The sequence below is a fragment of the Dicentrarchus labrax genome, unplaced genomic scaffold (assembly GCF_905237075.1).
Source record: "Dicentrarchus labrax unplaced genomic scaffold, dlabrax2021, whole genome shotgun sequence".
NCBI lineage: Eukaryota > Metazoa > Chordata > Actinopteri > Moronidae > Dicentrarchus > Dicentrarchus labrax.
The window spans coordinates 29,762,538-29,783,880 of NW_026136711.1; the positions used below are offsets into that span (position 1 = coordinate 29,762,538).

General features: G+C 41.8%; 1 protein-coding gene across 3 annotated transcripts in view; it reads right to left on the bottom strand.

Moving 5' to 3' along the window:
- arhgef10la (Rho guanine nucleotide exchange factor (GEF) 10-like a) overlaps positions 1 to 21,343 on the bottom strand; it is a 103,181-nt gene that overhangs the window by 49,962 nt on the left and 31,876 nt on the right. For all 3 annotated transcript variants that reach the window (XM_051414621.1, XM_051414623.1, XM_051414622.1), the window contains 6 exons: positions 19,410 to 19,502; positions 18,286 to 18,456; positions 15,295 to 15,440; positions 14,279 to 14,451; positions 11,388 to 11,503; positions 9,982 to 10,109 (listed from right to left, as the gene is read on the bottom strand). In XM_051414621.1, the coding sequence (XP_051270581.1) occupies positions 9,982 to 10,109; positions 11,388 to 11,503; positions 14,279 to 14,451; positions 15,295 to 15,440; positions 18,286 to 18,456; positions 19,410 to 19,502 (827 nt within the window). The remainder of the gene's footprint in view (positions 1 to 9,981; positions 10,110 to 11,387; positions 11,504 to 14,278; positions 14,452 to 15,294; positions 15,441 to 18,285; positions 18,457 to 19,409; positions 19,503 to 21,343) is intronic.

Sequence of the window (21,343 nt, forward strand, 5' to 3'; positions counted from 1 at the left end):
TATAGAAGTGTAATGGCATATGGGTGGAGTAAATCTTTGAAATGCAGTTATTACAGTATTTAATTTAAATTGGATACATTTTGAGTCTGAGATGTTTCTTCCAATTATTTATTTGTGCAAAAACACCTGCTTATTTGTAAAGAAAAAATACACAGTGCAAAACATACATCAATGTCCAGGTTGTTGAAAAAAGGCCTTCTATAAATATTTAAAGGACCAGGGTATAGGATTTAGTCGCATCCAGTGGTTAAGTCACAGATTGCAACCATTTGAATAAAGCTCAGCCTTTTTAAGCATGTACGAGAAACAACCCTACCCAAAGCCAGTGTCTGGTTTGTCTGGGCTACAGTAGAAACATGGTTGTTCAACGTGGTGGCCTCCGTTGAAGAGGACCAGCTCCCTCTCTAGATAAAAACAGCTCATTGTGAGACAACGAAAACACAATGATTCTTATTTCCAGGTGATATTATTTTTCTGCCAATCCTCCTAAATCTTACAGACTGGACCTTCAACCCTCCATCCCCAAAACAAGACAGCAGATTCAACAGGTGGAGTTCCAAATGCAGAAGACAGCCATAAACTGCTAAATGCAATAGATTATCTTTCCATGCCACCACCATAGCCATGGCCATGCACTCCCACAGAACCGATAACCGGTATGAAGATAACTATTTCGTATTTTAACAAAAAAAGGGATTAATTAGCCACAGTTCTGCATTTTAACAAACTCCAAAGGTTATTGTGAAAAATGTCAGTTTCCCAGGGAAATAGTGACACATTCTAATTCACTTTAGTCACTTCATCATACTTTATTCACTTAAATGACTTTAAATCACTTTAATAATATTTAACTTGACAGCTGACAAACTGAAGTAATACTGAAGGTGTGTATCAATGGTTTAATCTGGTTATAAAATGTTGGCAGGAAACTTAATGTTTAAAAGTGGGCCATAGAAAAATACCAATGGGACATTGACAGTAGCCATGGAGGCCGACATGAACACTTCTCCATCATCTCTTACTCTATCCTGAACATCAGGTTGAATTTACTAGGGGGTTTTACATCCCAGAAGACCAGGAAAGTGTATGATTTTTATATAAAATGGGTTTTGACACATACTATAGATGTGCTATATCGAAAAAAAAAAAGAGGACCAATATAACAGAGCACCAACAAGGAAAAGATTTTTTTCATTTCATGGGACTTTAAGTTTAATACATCAAGATTTTTTTCTGTCAGAACAGCTGCTTCCCTGCTTGTAGTTTTACACCGGTTCAGTCCTGTAAGCTGAGGCTTTATGATTTCAGCCTGCACGTCAAAATTCAGGGCAGGTTGCGATGACCACACAGCCTGATCACAGTAAATTGCTTCCAGGTGAGCTTCGACGCTCAAAATGCCAGGAATGTGTGGGCTCCGCTGGGATCAGGCACAACCAGTGCAGGCCCTAATCAGTGCGGGCTTTTTGCTGCCAATTCAACCTCAGACACAGTAGGAGACGGTCTTAGATGTGCGTGTGTGTTTGTGTGTGTGTGAGACAGAGAGAGAAAGAATGAATGGATGAGAGAGAGAAAAAGAGAAGAAACGGTTGATGTGAGTGTACAGGTCAGGTTATATAATGATAGAAATCCTTTAAAACATTCTTGTTGAGAAAACATCAGGACTTATAAACCAATGTCCTTCTTCAAATTGTCTTATAATGGATGGATGGATTCACAGCTCAAGGTTTAGTTTTTGAACTTTGTGGGGTTATGGAACTATTGAAAGGATTGATTTGAGTGTGTTTAAAAAAAAAAATTAAAAAAAAAGCTGTGTATTAACCAAACCATACTTCTACATATTCTTCAATTTCCAAAACTACACGTGCATCTTAACTTCACATTTTTCAACAATCTTCTTGGCCTTTCTTGAAAAAGAGAGATTGAAAGACTTTTCACTGGTATATTTAAGAAGAAACAGGCATGAATACCAAACGTAAAAATGGACAGAAGAGAAGCGTATTATGCTGCAGGAGTCATATGAAAGGTTTCCATCAACCTTTTCCACCTTGAAACTGGGTCACCGCTGGAATCCATTGTAAAAACCATGAATGCAGGCCACCTACACCTGCAAAGGAGCAAGCTACAAACTTTTCAGAGGCACCTTTTAAGCCTGTAGGAGATGAACGTTTGATACTCAAAACATAGCTTTTTGTGGAATATTCCTTTAACCTCCAAATACACATAATCTCATTTAAAAAATAACTGTTCATGGATTAAAGAAGGTGTTCAAAAGTTTCATAAATTAAATCAGAATAATTTACCAAAAGTTTCCAAGAAACAGATGTTGTCTCACACACTACACTGACTAATCTATGCATGTTTTCCATTATGAGCACATAACTTGAAGTTTAACAGTGTTGAAAAATGTCCTGTCTTACTCTTCAATGTAAATCATGTGAATATAGTTTGCTTAAGGCCTTGTAGCCTGTCAGATCACACATCTTTATCCTGGAATTTGCATTTTGCCTCTGTCTGTGCATGGTAATTTAGGTGATTTTGACAAGTGGTTAATATGTTGTCATTTTCTTACAGGTGTAAGAAAGTGCATATTTCATGTGGTTTCCACGAAGAGTAAGAGTAAGAATAAGAATAAGAATGAAGAATAATTTGCTAAACAAGATGCTACTGCAAAAATATTTTTTCTTGAATAAAATATGCCTGTGTGTATAGTGCAGTCCACTACTGAAATAGATTGTTGGTGAGACTTTTTTAAAGTGCATAAAATAAAATGAATTCTAATCTACTTCTATTAAATGGATGAATCAGGAAAATGGATGTTTGGATTATAATTTTTTTTATACGAAATTATTTAAAATTTAATTAAATGGCTTAAATTTGTGGTGATACATTTTGAACTGACTATTTTTCGGCTATTATTTTAAATTTAGTTTCTATTTGAGTTGGCTTTTTATATTGTGTTATTAATACACACATGGATACAAGGGACTTCAGCTTCACTGAGTGTTGCACAGCAGACTCCTTTTGAGTTTCCAACAGTTAACACTCTCCCTTAGAAAGAGGGTGCTGGAGCCCTCTAACATTGCATGCTGTGAGGCCAAGGTTGGTGGTAGCACATTATGAGCTTAACAAGTAAATTATTATTATTATCCCTTGTTTCAGTGACACTGTGATGTTGTCTCTCCTGTTTGACATTTTTACCAGGTTTTATCTGAGGCAGGTAAGAAGCGGGGAGCCATCCAGGCCGTTCAAAAAAAGGCATGCTGCTGAATTTAACAGCGTATAAAGAACAACAGGTATGAGACAAAGAGCTCAATTCATAATCCCAGTGACAAACCAGTTATCGCCACGTCTTTCTTCTTACATCCAAGGTCACGCCACCTGAATATCACAAAAGATTCCAAAAATGGAAATGACCAAGAGATAACCCTGGACATGTCCTTCGAGAGTGATTTAAGAGAGTTTCACCAGCTAATAACAAACACACCTAAAGCCAATACCAAAGTCAATACCGAAATAGGCCTGGAAAAAAGCAAGGTCTCTGAGTGTTTTAAAGTGTTAAAGTGGATTTTCTCTTTGTGGGCTCAGTGAGAACAGTCATCTGAAACCAAAAAATGGCTGTTAATGAAGACAGGATGGACAGGATGGACAGGATGGAAGGGATGCATACTTCTGCAAAGGATGTGTTTTGTGCGGGGTAGAGAAACTAATCTCCCAGTTGTAAACATTCACTAGTCAATTTTTTTGTCAGCCTGTTAGACCACTAGCCATGCCTGTGTTTAAATATTTGACTCTCTCCCGTCAACTAAAATAAAATAGCTTTTTAATGCTGCGCTGTCTGAAGTGAGACTGGCAGCACCGGCCCTGAGTTAGCAATGACTCAGCCCGTGTCTATCCATTGACAGGGGCACTCTGTTGTCTGGATTGATCAGGGTTTATTGGAACTACAAGTAAGCTGTCTGGCCAAGGATGAGACGTCTTTTTAAAGTACTAAGCAGCTTTCCAAAATAATGGCGCCGCTTCAGTCACCTGTACAACTATTCCACAGTGATTCTGAGGCGATGAAAGAAAGAAAAGGGGAGTGCATGAGACCCGTGAAAAGAAAGGGGGGAGGGAGGGGTCTCAGGCATGCATAGGGAAGACAATTTCACATTCAGACATCATTAGAAGGTAACAGAGTAGAGAACAGTGTGCAGCCTGAAATTCTGCTTCTGTCATACCTGCTACTGCCCGCTCCAAATTTATTTTCATTTCACAGAGAAGGGAAGAAAATGGCAGAGAGACACTCACGGAGAAAGAGAGGGAGAGAGAACGAGTGCAGACAGGAACAGAATAAAGTAAGATCTCAAACTTCCTTGACATGTTGAAAAAGTGGAGCTTTCACAAAGAGGTGTAATTCATACCATTCGCTGCTTAAATATAGCAGAGGCAATTTGCCGAAGACAGAAGGGGAGACAGGGTGTGACGAGAATACAACTACTCACTTGGTTGGATTCCTTAGGCAACACTTCATGCCCACACGGCCTCAAACATGCTAAACTGAGCGCAGTCTCCAATTCCTCCCCCCTGCCCGCTGATTGACAGCCGCAGTGCAGGTGTGGTGCACTGCCAGAATGGAGAACTAGACTCTGCTGGCAGAGGGGAGATGAAGAGAGCTGAGAGGTAAGGAGAGTCAAAAAGGGAGGGGAGAGTAGAGAGGGCAGAGTGGGGCGAGGGAGCGAAGCGAGGAGCCCGCCGGGCTGAGTTATGGGAGCAGGTCAGTGCCGAAGCACACGTGTGACACTAATGCACAAGGACGGGACAGATGTAGGAGTGAGTGCTGAGTGGCAGCCTGTCATGCACCCATCCTTCAGTTCACCTCCACCCTCCAGAGAAACAAACAGTCAGTGAGAAAGTCTGCTCTTCAAATGGAGAGATGAGTTAAAGGACATGGTTCAGTGTCCCTACGAGAGCTTGTTGATCTAGTTCTGGAAGAACTTGACAATCAGTCACAGAAAAATATTACAAGAGATAGACTTGGGTTCAGACTGAATTGGATCTATAGAGGTGACAGGATAATTGTAGAGTGGACACACACAGAAATAGGTTTCTCTGTAAGAGGTAGAAAAAATAAGAGTTCCAGGTAAGATTTGAGATCAGTTAATCAGTCTGAACGTATAATTACACACATTTTGAGAATGCTATACACTGAGTAATTGTTCTGTGACTTAAAGGTTCTTGATTGATTCAGCCACCTCACCCCACCGACAACTAACTATATGCTGCCACTGAGTGAGCCCCTAACAGCACTTTAACACACTAGTCCTGTGTATGACGCAAGATAATGAACATGTATTCCAGCAGGATTGACCTTTCATACTGTTGTCCAAGTAAATACCTGGTTGTCACCATTTATACAAGCCCCAGGTCTGTACCTTTTGTAAAGTAAACGTCTACGTGCTAAACCATGAAATTATACCAGACCTTGCATAAACCTTGTGTGTTAAATAAAGCTGTTTTAATTCATTTTAAGTGCTTGCTGCAGTGTTTATGTTGAAGATGGCTACCAGAGGGCAGTGACCTGGTGTTAGTGTAGGATTTCTTTTCCTAACATTGCTCACATTAAGAAAGGTTAATGCAGCAACTGACATTGATCATGTTCAACTATCTTTGCGACTGAGTAGAGCAGAATTTATAGAAAAAGTGGACTCCCGACCCCCAATATTTACTTAGGGTTACAATCAACCCATAGTGGATATACAATATACAGGGACATTTACTGCTTAAACTTTCTTTTCATTTAGAAAGCTTTATAAATAAATAAAAAATCTAATTTAAAATTGTGTTGCATCAAATAACTGCAACATTAAAATCCAGGTTTGAGTCTTGGCAGTGTTTTTTTTTTTTTTTTAAAAAGGTGTCAAGCCAAAGAAACATCTCTTAAAAGTATAAAGGGTGTGTATCTGTGCCACATAACAAAAGCCATCTATAGCAAAATTAATCTAGGGCGAACTGTTTGTGAAGATTAGATAAAAGACCTCCTCAGTAAATGAGGTAAGGAGCACATTTCCCCAATTTGTTTTGACTACTCAAGCAGCAACACAAACTTTTCCACTACAGTTAACAAAAAAATGTACCATAGGTGCCCTTCAGCTTCAGCCCTGCTGCACCTGATAACTGGCTAAAAGTGGATGACTTTGGTTATTCTTGGTTGCTTCCAGGGGTGAATGTGTCTACATTTGTGAATACAATGATAAGACGAAAAAGAGAAAAAAAAAAAGCTGTCCCTTGATAAACAAGGCTGAAAACAGTGGAGCAGAGGTTGGGGTGCTATTCACATTCCATTATACACTGAAGCACAAGGATGTGACAGATGATATAGGAACACTCCACCACGCTGAGAAGTACACTTTGATGTCTTACTGAGAGTTAGATGAGAAGATAGTCCATCTCTGTGAGATGAGTCTGGGAAACAAGTGTTGGAGTGTTCTTTTAAACGGTCAGTTCACAAAAAGAAACACAAACAAAAATATCCAGAGCAACTGGGACATGTTGTTATTTGTTAATGCTTTGAGCACCTCAAATGAAATTCAATCCACCCCCCCTCTATTGGAGTGGAAGCAAAAATCTGAGCGGGGATACCTCAAAGTCTGGACGAATAAAATTAAAACTGCAAGGCTAGATTCCTATAAAGGTAAGCAAGAAATTAACTTTCTGTAATTTGGGTGAACAACCCTTTAAGCGGGATCCTGCCATGCACTTATCCATAGCACATCCCTCCTCAAACACATGGAACAATCAGGGAAACCCCTCTGCTTCCCAGACACTGACGCCCTGTTTATACGTGGCATTAACATGCATCTTGGGTGGTCCGATTAGCAGTACAGGTATGAATGCATCGCTCAGACCACATTCAGAGGTGGTTCGCATACGGCCACATTCTTTCATCAGTGCGTATGCGGATGTGTCCTGGGTCACAATACTCAAACTCTATATGTAAGCAGAAGTACATACTACATGGACTACATACAAAACACGCTGCTGTCCTCCTGTTGCTCTGCTCCAACTCTCTGTGATTGACAGCTTCCTCATGGACAGATAGCTTTACTCGATGCTAAAGTAACCCCAAACTGCTGCTAACTGTATCTGCCGGTAGCCAGTTAGCTGAGTGAGCCTGGAAGCTAGTAGTCCTATTAAGCACCACGTGAGTGTTTACATTGCTAGCACATGAGCATTGGACTCCTCGGAGGAGGTTTAATAAAGCTAATAAAGCTTTATTTAAGCTTTAAAGCTAACAGGACCACTAGCAGCATGGATAACTCAGCTATCCAGCCAACAGAATATGTGCGTGTCAGTGAGAACGGAAGTACCTGGCGTTGTCCACTTGTGATCAGATCACCCAGAATGCATGTTGATGCCGAATGTGAAAAGGAGATAACATCATAAGGACTCTCCAGAGCGTCTTCGGGAGCACGCCTGTCTGGACAAGACTCTAAGGCAGAATGAACTAGAGAGGGAGCTTGAATCAGTCATATGACTGAGAATGTAAGGTCGGCCATTCGCCTTGCAGGTAGCCTGCACTGCCTTCATAAAAGGGCTCATGAAAAAAAGAGGCTTCAGGCTTACAATACTTTTCCTTCATGTATGCTAGTGAGAATGGAGGATGAAGTAACAAACACATTTGGTTAAAGTATGAAATTTGAACTCTGTATCTGTCGCCTGCCAGTATGGCCCGTGTATCTGTGCCTGTGGTTGCTCCAGCAGACGCAGTAAAAAAGGATGTTAATGAACTGCTGTCACACGTAGGCTGGTGCCTTTGAGGCAGCAGTCAGGATTCTCTCCACGTACTCAGTCTGTTTGCAGTGTGGAGGCTGTGATGTGCTGCCTGACTGCAGAGAGTCGCTTGCGGCCAGACAGGAGGGGACCAACTCAGTACAGGGGGTCCCTGCTGCGGTCCCACTCACTCACCAGCAGAGAAAAGGCTCGACTCTGTGTGCGAGTGTGTATACGTGTGTTTCTATCCATGAGATGCATGCTGGCTTGTGTGCAGGTGCATTTGTAGGCAAGAAGCATGCGTGAATACATGCACATATACAGACTCTGGAAGCACTGCTGTGCCCTTTAGACTGTTACTCATTTCAGTAACAAAACGGAGAATGATAACAAGGGAAAACCAACCAAAAAAATGTGTGTGTGTGTGTGTGTGTGTGTGTGTGTGTGTGTGTGTGTGTGTGTGTGTGTTGTGTGATTGCGTGGATGTGTTTGTGTTTGTGAGAGGAACAGAGCCAGTCTGCCCGCTGCTCTCCCCTGCAATCTGCCACTGCTGCACCCTGGGTAGTGTCAGAATGGTTTGGGCACCCGCTGTGCCACCTGTCACCCCCAGCCCCGAGGCTCACTGCCGGTCCAGCCACCCGACACCAAGGCCCAGTCTCAATTAGATTGCTATCACACAATCAGGATTGGCTCTTTCAGCTGACATTGTTATCTTTTAATTCTCCACAAAAACTCTGTGGCCATCTCCAAGTATGACCTCAGCACAGGTCTTGCACTAAATTATTTAAGTTTTAAATACAAAGCTACAGCTTGGACATATGTAGGGGTGGGAAAACTCCTTGTCAGTGCAGTTGCTAATGACGTTATCACAAGAACTCAGCAAATAGGGTACCCCTTGAAGGGGAATTCAGGGACTCTCTTGTAAGCATGACATCTGGCTCCACCAAACATCTGAGTAAGCAGATTGGCCCTGCAGGCCTGGTGTGACAGCCGACGAGGAAGCTGGGAGATGTGGGAGAACTGATCTGCACAGCTCCGCTGCTCAAGCTGTCACTTTAGCTTGGCTTGGCACAGTTAGATTCTCCCTGGCTCTGAAGCATTAGGCCCACTCTTCTGACTGCCGCTGCCCTGCCGGCACCGAGCCAAGTCTTTCATGGGGGAGGTCGATCATCACTCTCACTCTTTCTTTCTTCCTCTCCTTCTCCTGCTTAGTCTTTCTCAGCAGGGCTCTGGCTTCTCTATCGCAATCTTTCTCTTTTTGTCCTCCCCTGCCTCTTTCTTATCCTATCCCCACCAGAAGCCACGAAATGGGATCCATTATAATCTGCCATTATTTGCTATTCCCAGTTCCTGTGCAGTACTCTAAGCTTCTCATATGCTCTCTCCTTGCCGTCTTTGTTCTTTTCTAAGTAGGCGTTCAGTCACTCAGTAGTCACTCCACCCAACAGGTTCCACTTTGACATGCACTTTAACATCCTTAGAATAACAAGGTAACCAGCTACGGATTGCATATCTGTTCAGCGGAACAAAACTGCAACTGCTGCTGATGAAGTAAAACATTACTAGCGGTGGTCATTTTTTGCAGTAAGTAATCCACTTGGAAGCCATACAAATATATACAAACTAAAGTGTATAGGTTATTGACTTACTTATCACATTTTACTCTTGTGTATTCACTCTTATAAAATCTCATATAAAAGCTAAAAAAGGTTTTACATTGGGGAACCATACAACCAGGAGATTAGAAGCGTACTACTTTGCCAAATGATGAATATTTTTGAGGATTTTTTTTACTACTGACACTGTAAACATAAAATACAATGGATCTCAGTTGAGCAATTCAGATAAGTTATGCAATATGGTCCAATTTTAGGTAAAGGATAAAGCTAAAAGTGTCTTAATTAAATCCTGCAAAAGTAACATTTTGTTAAAGCTATTCATTATTCCATCCAATCACTAAAGGAAATGAATTATTTGAGTCAGGTAATTACCCACTCACAACAGAATAAACTGTTCTCGCCTCTAGTTTGCAAAAGGTCAGGCTGTCCTGTAGGCCCAGTCATCTAAGTGCATATATATACTTTTTAAATCAGTTCCCAGCATAGGAAAACCCTGTGTTTAATTTGCTTAGAGATTCTGTGCTGTTGCTACCGTGGTCAGTTATACTCTCGTACCCAAAACATATACAGTATATTTTAGTTGGAGCACATCTGTATGTGAGATACTACTCACTTGTCTGGCCTTCCAGGCACCTGCAGGCGTAAGCGACATTTGTTAGCACTCTGGATCTGCTCTTCTTTGATGCGAATAAGCCTCTGCAGAGCCAGACACCAGTCCTGGGCCACAGTTGTGTTCAGGTTCTTTGGTGGAAAAACACACACAGTTACAACTTGTTTCTCAGCAAGAGCATACAGTAGATCATCTATACATGCATACTGACCACAGGACTATACTGTAGATCTACTTATATATTGATATTCTTACACACAATCAACCACACATCCACTCACATAAAACTGCAGTACATGATTTGAAGTCAGGTTGTGGCATTTTTATCCCCTCTAATGTATGTTGAATTCATTTCAACGCCAGCATCCATTTTACAGTAAAAGCTAGTCCCTCAAGTCAAATAGAATCAAATCAATTTTCTGAAGTCAATGAGCTGTGAAGAAGTATTTCGTCTATTTGTTCGGTGGACAATATTATAACTGGGTGGAAAGTGAAAATCAGTCATTTAGTGCCAGGCCAATATCACTCCTCCTGAGGACATTGTGCTCATTAAGTGCGGGGAGGCAAAGGTGCCACCATTAGCCTGAGAGCCTCTTTGGTGATTGCTGGAGTATACCTCCCTGACTGTGTTACGTAGTGTATGGTACTGTTAATGTGTTAGTGGCAGACTACTGGGAAGCGTCCTGATTTGAAAGCTACAGGAGGGAGCTGCCGTTTTCTTTTGCAACATAGCAAATCTGACACTTCTATCTAGTATATCAGAGGGAACATCTCATTCCCACCATTGTGGCACAGTTGATGAGGAAATAGATGGGAGACTTCATGCTTTTAGAAATTGATGATTCAAAAAGGATATGAGGCTGCTCTTTGATCACATTTTAAACATCTAGAATTATCTTGCAACGTCTTTGAGAAGAATAGCAGAAAGAGATTTCCCCAAACAATTATCCCTGTACCTTCCAAACTTGATCTCTCTAGTTTTCACTGAATCTAGCAATTTCAATTAACTGCATACTACACATTTGTCTTTGCTGCCTCTGTGAGTGATACAAGTGTTTTCAAGGCTTAGGAGCTATTGTAAGGTAATCTGTAGTTTATATAATATATTGCATATCTCACACATTTTACATACATATACTGTACCAGTCAATATCCTGATATAACTGGCTTAAAAATCATTCTTGATACTCAAAGAAACTGGAGGAGAAAATAGCATGCTTGAAGGTTGGCCAATCTGAACTATGGCTTTTAAAGAAAACCCTGAGAGTGGTGTGGTAAATGCAACAAACTGTGATTTCAGTGGTTTGGCCTGTAGAGTCAGTTCTTGCTTTATATATGTTGCATGATACAGATTTTCCCTGTAAGACAGTCCAGCCATACTAAATGTGTAACACTGAAGCGACACATACTTGGTACATCCCCTGCAGCGTGCCCACAAGGAGAGTGACCTCTTCCACAACAGAAAGGTCATGCTGCAGTTCCTGCAGCTCATGGTAGAGCCGTGGAGGGCCCAGGATCGCTTTACCTACGAGATGGGCAACACAGAAAGCATTTGTGAAATAGAAACTTATTGCATATTCCAATGCCAAAGAACAAGAAGTACACTTAGTCCAAAATTAAAAAAAAGGAAAATGGCCATCACAATTTTACAAAGGTCAAGGTGATTCCTTCAAATTGCTTTATTTGTTTGAACAACAGTCCAAAACCCAGACACCTTCAATACACACTGATTTTTTTTTTACTTGCTAAACAAATTATTGTCAATCAATGATATAGACGTGGAACATACATGAAATTTCAAGGTTACAGGGTTCCACATAGTAAGAGAAAAGAATGGCATTGCCTCTGAGAACTAGTGGAAGTGCAGAAAGAAAAGTTGCTTTTGCTGAAACTCCAGTGGCACTAATAAAAGGAGTTCGATGTGTAGATGGATCGATCTTCATTATTGAACTACATAGAGTGAAGTTATGAGTAAAAACAATCAGATAGAGAAACTGTTATTTGGAGCTATGATGCCCTTTTGCTGGCCAAAAGGAATGCAGGTGTCTCATTAGACGCAAAATTCAGCATCGATTTGAGGCCCGCTACCTTCAAAGTCTCTCTCTCCTACTGCCGCGAATCAATAGCTGTGTCTCCTCCTGTCTGCCATCCTCCGTCCTAGCTCCCCTGGCCCACATCTTCCTAGCAGCATGCTCTATGAGAACTGCCTAATTAAATTCTGCAGGTAGATTTCGCTCTAGAGCTGTCCTGCACTGTCACCGCTGCCACATAAAAAAGTAGCAGAAGAGCTGAGGCGGTAGGCGGGCTTAGTGAGGCATGCTCCTCCGAGGGATCCTGCTGCCTTTTGTCTATTCACGTGCATAAATGGAGAGAGAGTAAAGCCGTAAGAGGGAAGAGAGTGAGAAGAAGAGGGGGTGGGCTGGGATTGTTCATTTAAAGAGCACCATTGTAGCTTTGGGGGTTTAATGGGATCTTTGTCACAGGCAGCCAGTGACATCTGTCAAGGAAATCAATAGGTGAGACATCTGAATATAAAAGGGTGTACTGCAAGCTGCAAGAACAATATCTTCCTGTCCTCTCCAAAGGGACTGCCCGGACCCTGTACAGGTTTGTTGAGTCCTCTGGGGCCTGCTGTTGGCTACAGCCCGAGAGGTGAATGTGCTGAGTTGTAATCCAGCGTAATCCCGTTGGTGAGGCAGGATATGGTTTTCACACTCAGACATGGCTATCCACACCGGCCGCCAGGCACGCAGCTCATCGGTGTGGAAGGCCAGAGCCCAGAGGGGTCCATCCCTGCTTTCTCTGGAATAAGTCCGCAATCTAGCACTCAGCTGCTGTGCCAGTGATGCTCGCCAGTGGATTTAAAGACAATGCAGCTTCCACACCTGCATCAAAACCCTTGTCTGATCCACAGCCAAAGCCCACTGGTAAACTTCTGACAAAGAAACTGCACTCCTGACAGCAGGTCAAAAGAGAAGCGTCAATAAGGGAGGTGTAATGGGGGCAGAACGCAGGTAAGACACCATGAGAGTAAACAACAGGAACACTTCCTTCAGAAAAAGAGAACATACATTGGTGGGCTTTCCGTGTGTTGATAGAAACAGACAGGGAGAGAGATAGCCCGGCAGAGACAAAGACAGAGACAAAGGGGGGAAGAGTAAGAAACACAGGCCTGCATTTCCCTAAAGGCCAGCTTTCTTCAATAAAGAGGGGCGCCAGGGTCTGCAGAAGATGAAAAATGAGTCCATTTTGAACCCTTCTGAGGGAGCAAAGGATTTAGACTAGACACCCCACTGAATGACATCACAGGGGATGAAACTATAAATAGATGGGACAGCCTGTCTGAATGAAAATTTGGGGATCAGCCCTACAGATGTTCAGGGAGGTTTCTGGATAGACGTGATTAAGGTGACCGCACCGTGTCGAAAAGGTGAAAAAAAAAAAAAACGAGACAAGTCAGAGTCAGAATACATCATCCTCTGTGGGGCGTAACATTTGCAGAGTTTGGCGCTGGTAAAGAAAGAGAGAAAGCTGCATTGAAAGCTAACCTTAAATGATCCCAAAACCATGCAGCAAAGTTGTGAGTATATGAGTATACACAACCTGAACAAAAGTGAAACCCTAATCCAGTGAGAATCCGAGCCAGCTCTCAAAACAGTAGCTGCTTGCCGAGCATGACACGGGTAGCTCTGAAGAAGGCACCATTAATATTTAAGTCGTGGAGCTGCAACTTTAAAAAGCCTGTACCATTACATCCTGATAAGGCTTTGTATCTCCCTTTTCCCATGGCACATTTATCAGGGATCTCGTCAAGCTCTGTATACACCAGAGTTTAGTGAGGGGTGGTGGGAGAACCAGTGTTTCAACTACAGATTCCTATCTACTGCTACTGGCTCTCTAATTGGGCCTAGAAAGGGGGGGAATAATCTCTGCAGATTGATGACTCCACTCTAGATGTGTTTGTGGTCTATCAGAGAGTGAAATGAGACTGTGGGGATTCTGCGGCAGGGGGCTCTCTACCCCCACATCTCTCTCCAAGATAAAACACCCTAGGCAGATGGGAACAAGTGACCGTCATCACTATCCTCCTCACAAACACATCCTCAATCAGTGTGACAAGCAGCACGGATGCATCTCCAGCCCTCCGCGGGACACTTGAGAACAGAAACAGATTAGCCTTGCTGAGTCAGAGTAAGGGGCTGATACTAAAAGTCAGTCCAAGTGATGAGATTAACTAGAGGATGACACATGGGGAAAGAAATGAGATAGGAATGGTTCACATTTCTTTTGGTTTTTTTACCTGAAGTGCAGGCACCACTTGGCCGCTTGGCCCCGCTCTGTTGGAAGAAGGTGTCTTTGCTTTGAGAGCCCTCCTGCCCCACCTCCACTACTTGCACCTGCTGTAAGGGGGCACTCCACTTCATGGTGTACTTGGGGCCGACTGGGACCAGGCTGCTGATATCCGGAGGCCCCCTGGTGGAGATAAGAAGAAAAAATATCAGATGAGGGAATTTAGACGGAAAACAACCTGAGAGAAATTCCCTCCCTTTCCGCATCCTGCTAACAGCACCTTTGAAATGTCGTGAAGAAGACTTGGGAGTAGGAATTAGAATCTGTAAGATCACCCATGTTCCCCGCCAAAACTGTACCCCTGGCTGTGAAGAGGAGTTCATTGCTATTCATGTATTCCTGTAATCACGCAGACAATCAACATTGTGATCGGTTTGTCAAGATCCTGGAGGGCAGACAAAGTCAACTTTGGGATACTCGAGTTGAATGAGACGTAGAGTGATAATTACTTTGAAGGCTGAAAAAGAAGGCTTTAAGCGACATCTTTGACAGGAGCTTTGCAAAATATACAAAATCCCTTTCGTTTACTTCGAGAGAGAGAGAAAGAGAGAGAGAGAGAGAAAGGGGGGGGGAGATGTGATCAATGGTGCTGTCACATAAGATAAATTGGAAAGAAACCAAAAAATGTTTTATGTCAGTAATCTAGGACTCCTGTAGCTGTAGTTAGGCATTCTACCATTTGTTTAAGGCTGATAAAGCTCCTGCAACTCCAGATAGTGCTCAAAACCCCTAGCAGCTATTTCTCTTTCCTATGCAGTTTGCCAAAATATCTTTGCAAAACCTAGGGCATCACATTAGAGCCCTGTGCCACCTAATAGCTATTTCTCCTAACTGTGCAGTTTAGCAGACTCTCCTTTCAAAAGTTACACAGAACTTCATGCTAGAACTACAAATTATGAACGCATTCGCAAAGTATTTTTGAATGCAAGGGCATTTAGCCCGACTTGTTCTACAAGAGGGACTTACTTGACATTTATGTTGGCACAGATGAGTACATCATCAAAGAGGAAGACCTTTCTCTCCTTCGACTTCAGGACTTGTCCCCGCTCGCCATACACAGTCTCAATAAGCGTCTCACAAAGGACCAGTGACCCCTGCTCCGAGTTCAGTTGCTAAAAGGGACACAGCAATCAGATCAGAGGCAGAGGAGACAGCATCACAAAGGGCCAGTCCTCCAGAGTTCAGTGCCTGGAGGACACAGAAGTCAGGCTTGGAGGAACAGATGTCTCATCAGGGATTAGCAACACATTCATGCTTCTGAAGGTCGTTTAATGCGTGTATAAGTATACAAACACAAGGCACGCACACACACACACACACACACACACACACACACACACACACACACATGCACACGCACACACACACAGATCTCTAGCCTGTTCACGCTTAGTGAAACTTAGTGAAAGAGGGGATACACATTTGCCTTGCACACATGTGATGAGAGGGACCCCAAGACAACCTTCAATTTAACCTCCTCCACTCTACTCCTCCCTACCATAGACTAATTTTTGTCTTTTTTAGGGGAGGCATGTGCCACTTAGAAGTGGTATGCATCATTTGAAAACTGCAAACTTCAACATTATCTGTAATAAAAAACTGTGTTTTGGTTAGGACCATATTCAAACTTTTAAAGTTTGAGAGTATAAGGTCTTAGAACATGCTGGTTGTTCTAAGTTGTTGAAGCAATTTTTGGGTCGATACATACCAGTTGTATATATATATATATATATATATATATAGGTCAAGTTTAAAAAAAAAAAGTTTTTCACTACAATGAAATGGCTACTATGGGTACTAACATCATCACACATGAAAACAATTGAGGTCTCTGAATCCACAAGAGTCCTGTCTTTCCAGGCATACCCAATTTATGCAATTCCAAAATTGTTCAGGGACCCTACAGAAATATCTAAATGCACCATTTTTAGAATTGGCAAAATAATACATTTATACTACATGCAATAAACTGCATGGTTTCTGCCCCAAACTGCATGTGATCAACATAAAGTGTGCATGTCTGTAAAGGGGAGACTTGTGGGTAGTCATATAGCCTATTTTTATTCTTGAAGTGAGAGGTCAAGGGAGGCCTTTGAAAATGGCCATGCCAAAATTTTCGCCTAGCGTTATTCCCCTTAATAAATGGTTAATCCATTAATGGATGCTTTAGGTAATCTAGTTTCATATTATACAAGTATCTTACCTCTAGCTTCAACTGAGCCCACTACAGCCTCTGAAAGACAGTAATGCTGGCCGAGGATGTAAGTATCCTAGTGGAGTTTAAGTGGTTAATGGGGATACTGGAGCTGCCAGAAACCTTTATTTTATTTTTTTAAATAAATACTTCCAACACATGCTTCAGATCATTCTTTGTCTTTTTGTCTGTACCATGCTATCCACCATACCAGAGTCCAGCTTAGCTTATGAGCACTGGGACACACAATCCTTTTCCACCACAACAAGGCAACTACACATGGATATAAATGCATAAACAGTTTGCTGCATGCACACCTTTACACACACGCACCCCCTCGCACAAACAGACACAGTTAAAGAATCCAATGACAGATGCAATTTATGCTACAGTATGTTGGCACATGCTGTGCGCATCCATATGTTTGGCAAAGGGAAATAGCAACAGAAAGCTTTTTTATCACTTTGGTCCAGCCTCTTTTATGGCTGCCTAAATCAATACTTTTGGTGTTATGCATACTGTGCCAATCTAAGCCAGGCTCATCACAATTTAAGAGAAGCCACTGTAGTGCAGGCAGCAGGTTAAGTCCAAATTTGGAGTTCCCATCCTGATACTTTGATGTCTGTGTTTGCTCAAAAGGCACACATTTTAGCGAATAATGAATCTCTCTGCTGTGTCCATTCTGCGACCTGCAGTGCAGTAACACATCTGACCATATTTCACAAAGGAGGATGTCCTGTCTGCAGGCAATCTGTAGCTGCTTTCAGATAGCACACAAAATGAGTCATTAGTCCGAATGGGAGTGCGATTTGATGGCCACAAAACCGTACAGCTCCCTCAAGAGGTGGGCTGCTATAAGAATACACCCTTAAAGTCTTCAAGCATCAGTAGGCACAGAGGGCACTGCACCATGCACGTGTGAATTTGTGAGCGGGAGTGTGTGTGTATGTGTGCGAAACCCATTCTCACTCACATTGTTATCTGTCCTATTCCGGCGACTTAGATACTTTGAGACAAAGAATGAATATTTCATTGGATGGTTATGGGGGCAATAGAGGAGGCTGCTTCCTATTGGAATTCTGCAGTGTCACCGCAGCAAATGGAATTCTGTGTGGAGTGGAGGAGATTGGCCGAATCAGCTCATCTCAGAGTCCTGGAAAGCAAGGGCTGATAGAAAGAAATAAAGAGAGGGGGAGGGCGAGAGAGGAAGAGGAAGACAGCGGAAGATGCAGTCACACCAGAGAAAGAGAAGAGGAGTGTATAAGTGGAGTGAGAAAGTAAGCAAGAGAGTGCAAGAGGGGAATAGACGGGAGGTAAAGTGGAGGGAGAGAATGGAAGAGCGACAGGGCGAAAGAGATAGCTCTCTTACAGTTTCCAATTAAATGTCTCATTTACCCCCTAATTCTTCTTATTCATAGCAGCATTTGTTCAGATTTGCAGCGGCAGGACTGTAATTTCAGTGTGGTAATGGAGAGGCAACGCCTCTGCCATTGCATTTGGTACTGTTTAGGGATGATAATGGGCATCATTTCTAGGAGATAATTTCTCTAAATAAAAATGCCTCCCTAGATTAATGTGTGGGAAAGTGATATAAGCGATTGCTGTATACTAGTTTAATTTATAGGTGTTTGGCTCACAGTGATAACAACGCAGAGGTGTTAAAGGGCTCAGAGGCTGGCTCACAGTTGATTTGATTGGGCAATATGTGTATGTGCCAGTGCACGTACATGTGCACAGAAGGGAGTGCATGTGTATCCAGTCACCTTACTGAGCAGGCGATCACTAACGCTGCGGGCTAGTTGTTGGGTCTCTGCAATCTGGTCAGCTACTCGTTTCTGTTCATTCAGCTTCTCAGCCAGCATCTCCAGCTCTGTCAGAGCAAGCTGCAGGGGCAGACGATCCACGTGGCCCTTCGGTGTATTCTTAAGCATGTCCTAGAAAAGGTCACAAGGAAAGTTTTAAGTAAAGACACTGCAGAAAAATAAATTCTCTGTTTATAATTTAATACTTTGCTCTGTAGCCTGTGACATATGAGTTATAATGTGTTCTTGTTGGGAGAGTTGTCTTTGCCTTTAAAAGTGAAATCTGGGTGAAATACTCTCTTTGAGTTTAGTGTGCGACTGTCACAGATTCCAGAGGATTTAGGTAACTGTGCACACCACGCTGACTTTCCAGTGGTTATGTAAACTCTGTAAAGCTCATTGTTTTGCAGTCTTCCCTTTATGCAAGCAGTGCTGGCTAAAACAAACCAGTAGAAAAAAAAAATGTGAAAACTTCAAATGATCTGAGTCTATCTAACTGTAGGCTCTGTGGCTTGCACGTCTATATTTGCCCTGCATCTATGACCCAGTGAAATCTTGGTGTTGTCTTGATATGCATCTCAGATGTACCTCAGTGCCTTGAACTATAGTTCCCTGTAATGTATGATTTAATACATACACTTCCTCTATGGAGTACTGAGTTTAGGCTAGAAGAAAATGCCTGATTCAACATTCATAACTTATCTTTTGAATTCATGGATAATCAATGCCTACTGAGGGATGAAATGAGCTACTGCAGATCCAGCCAGTTCAAATCCAAATCTTTGCTCAGAATAGAAAGAGGAAGAGTTGGGATGTGAAACCAGCAATATGAAAGACTGATGTGGCTAGCTACTTCTTAAGCTCTACCTAACCCAAGTGTAAAAGTAGTGGTACAAGTTCTTGTACTTTGGATAAGTTAAAATCCATAATCAATTCTGTGGCCTTGTAGCTCTGCATCTTTATTAGTGTCTGTGCTGCTAAATCTTTAATTCAACTCTAGTTTCTCATATTGGAAATGTTTTAGCTTGTAAGACTTCAAGGGATTCAAATGAAATGATAAGACCTTTACAAACAACATTTTATACCTGTAGGAGCAAGATGAACTGAGGGAATCGTTGAATGGGCTTAACCATCAGGCCGTACAGAGTGATCCGGTCAACACTAGACGCCTGCTTCTTCTGGTGAAAAAAAAGAGGAAGAAAACACATTAAAACAGATCATGCAGTTGGAAAAATATTCTTGCACAGAAAGGCCATTAAGAGGAAACTATGTTATTCCTACTTTAAGAGTAGCTTGTTAGAATCCTCTATAGACCATGTGTAGGCGTGTGAGTGGGTGAATAAGGTATGAAAATCAGAGTCTGTTAGTCATATGAGGGAATAAAAGAGTAGAGTTTTTGAGTGTGTTATGTCTAATGTATTACAGTGGGCGTAGGTCAGGAGAAGATAGCGTTTTCCTGTGCGGTATCAAGTCTGTGCCACGATGACACCATCAGGATAAAAAGGCAAATCACTGGGCACATTTAATAGATGGTATGGTAGTGAAAGTGAGATAAGATCAACCGGGAGAGAAATATAAATAAAGAGAAAAACATGGTGCTGAAACTTCTGACATTGTCTTCTAAGAACTCTGATACAAGATTATAACTGGAAGATATCATTGTAATTTATACCTTATATTGTAAAATAAACTGAATTCATATTGATATTCTGATATGAGACTAGATATTGGTAACTGTAGGTAAACTGATCCAGCCTAAATGTGTGTTATTGTAGCCCTTAATGTTGCAATCTAATTCACAATTCAATGTCTGAGTATATCTGAAAGGGGAGTGCTGGGATAATAGTTCAGGCCGGGAATCTGACATCAGTCCAAACAAATTTCCACATTCACCTCATTCACAGCAGACCATGATTTTGTATTTATTTTGTTGAAATGTATTTTCTGTTAACTGTTTATGCCAGTAAATTTTTTGTTTATTTCAGTTTAAAAATAATATAATTTTCAAGAGTTAGTCATTGCACCTCCATAATTAAGGAAACAGGAATCAGTATTTATATGTATTATTTTTTTTTCACTTTTGGAGCGTTCGTTTTGCACTTCATTTTCACTTCAGAGGTCTGCCTGGACTTCTGTTTATCGTCATGCAGCTCTGGTAGCTCTGATAACTTAAGATACTTCCACCTGACAGAAAAGAATATACAGGTCTTTATTTTCCAGATCATTTCCATGCATACGCATCTCCTGCTTTCCTAGATAGTAGTATGGTTTTTAAAATATAGAATCAACACAGGAAATGTATTTGTGTTATGATGTTTTAAGGGGCGGCCATGCTAGTACGTTTTTTCCTTCTAAACACCAACCATGTCCCTTGCTCGTGAAGAAAGCTGTAATTTTACAGCCTTCAGCAAGACTTTCCTCTAAGGCTTTTTCCATTTAATGCGCTCCCTCTCAGCTCTAACTTTTCTGTTTCTCTCCTCTCTTTCTCCTGTCCTGATGCACAGCTTGGCCACGCGCACTCAACACTCTGACTGAATGTTGTGTTTCTGTGTATTTGGGGGGGATGACAGACAGAGATGGGCTGACGATCAACAATTCTGAGGGACTGTAGCTGAGCTTTGTTGTTTTCTCTTTGATTTACTTATTTCATTTAGCATTTCTAACACTGGCCTGTTACGTTGCAGGCTTTTTTTTGTTATGATATTCACATTATTAGACAGGATTAGAACATCACATATTGAATATCAACAAATTATATTAATAAACTTTGAATCATCTTCAAGGCACAGTTTTTGGTCAAACATATTTTGATTTTGAATTTAATTCTCATTAATTCTCATTCAAAATGCCCCATTTTAAAACCAGATGTCTCCTTCCTAACACAGCTGAGCACCTGCTGGGAACCCTGTGGAATACCTCGACTGACACAAAACTGAACACAGGCAGGCAAAAACACCCAGCCTGACCAGAAACATTCTCACTGGTGATAAAATCAATCTTCTTTTTATATCACTCTGAG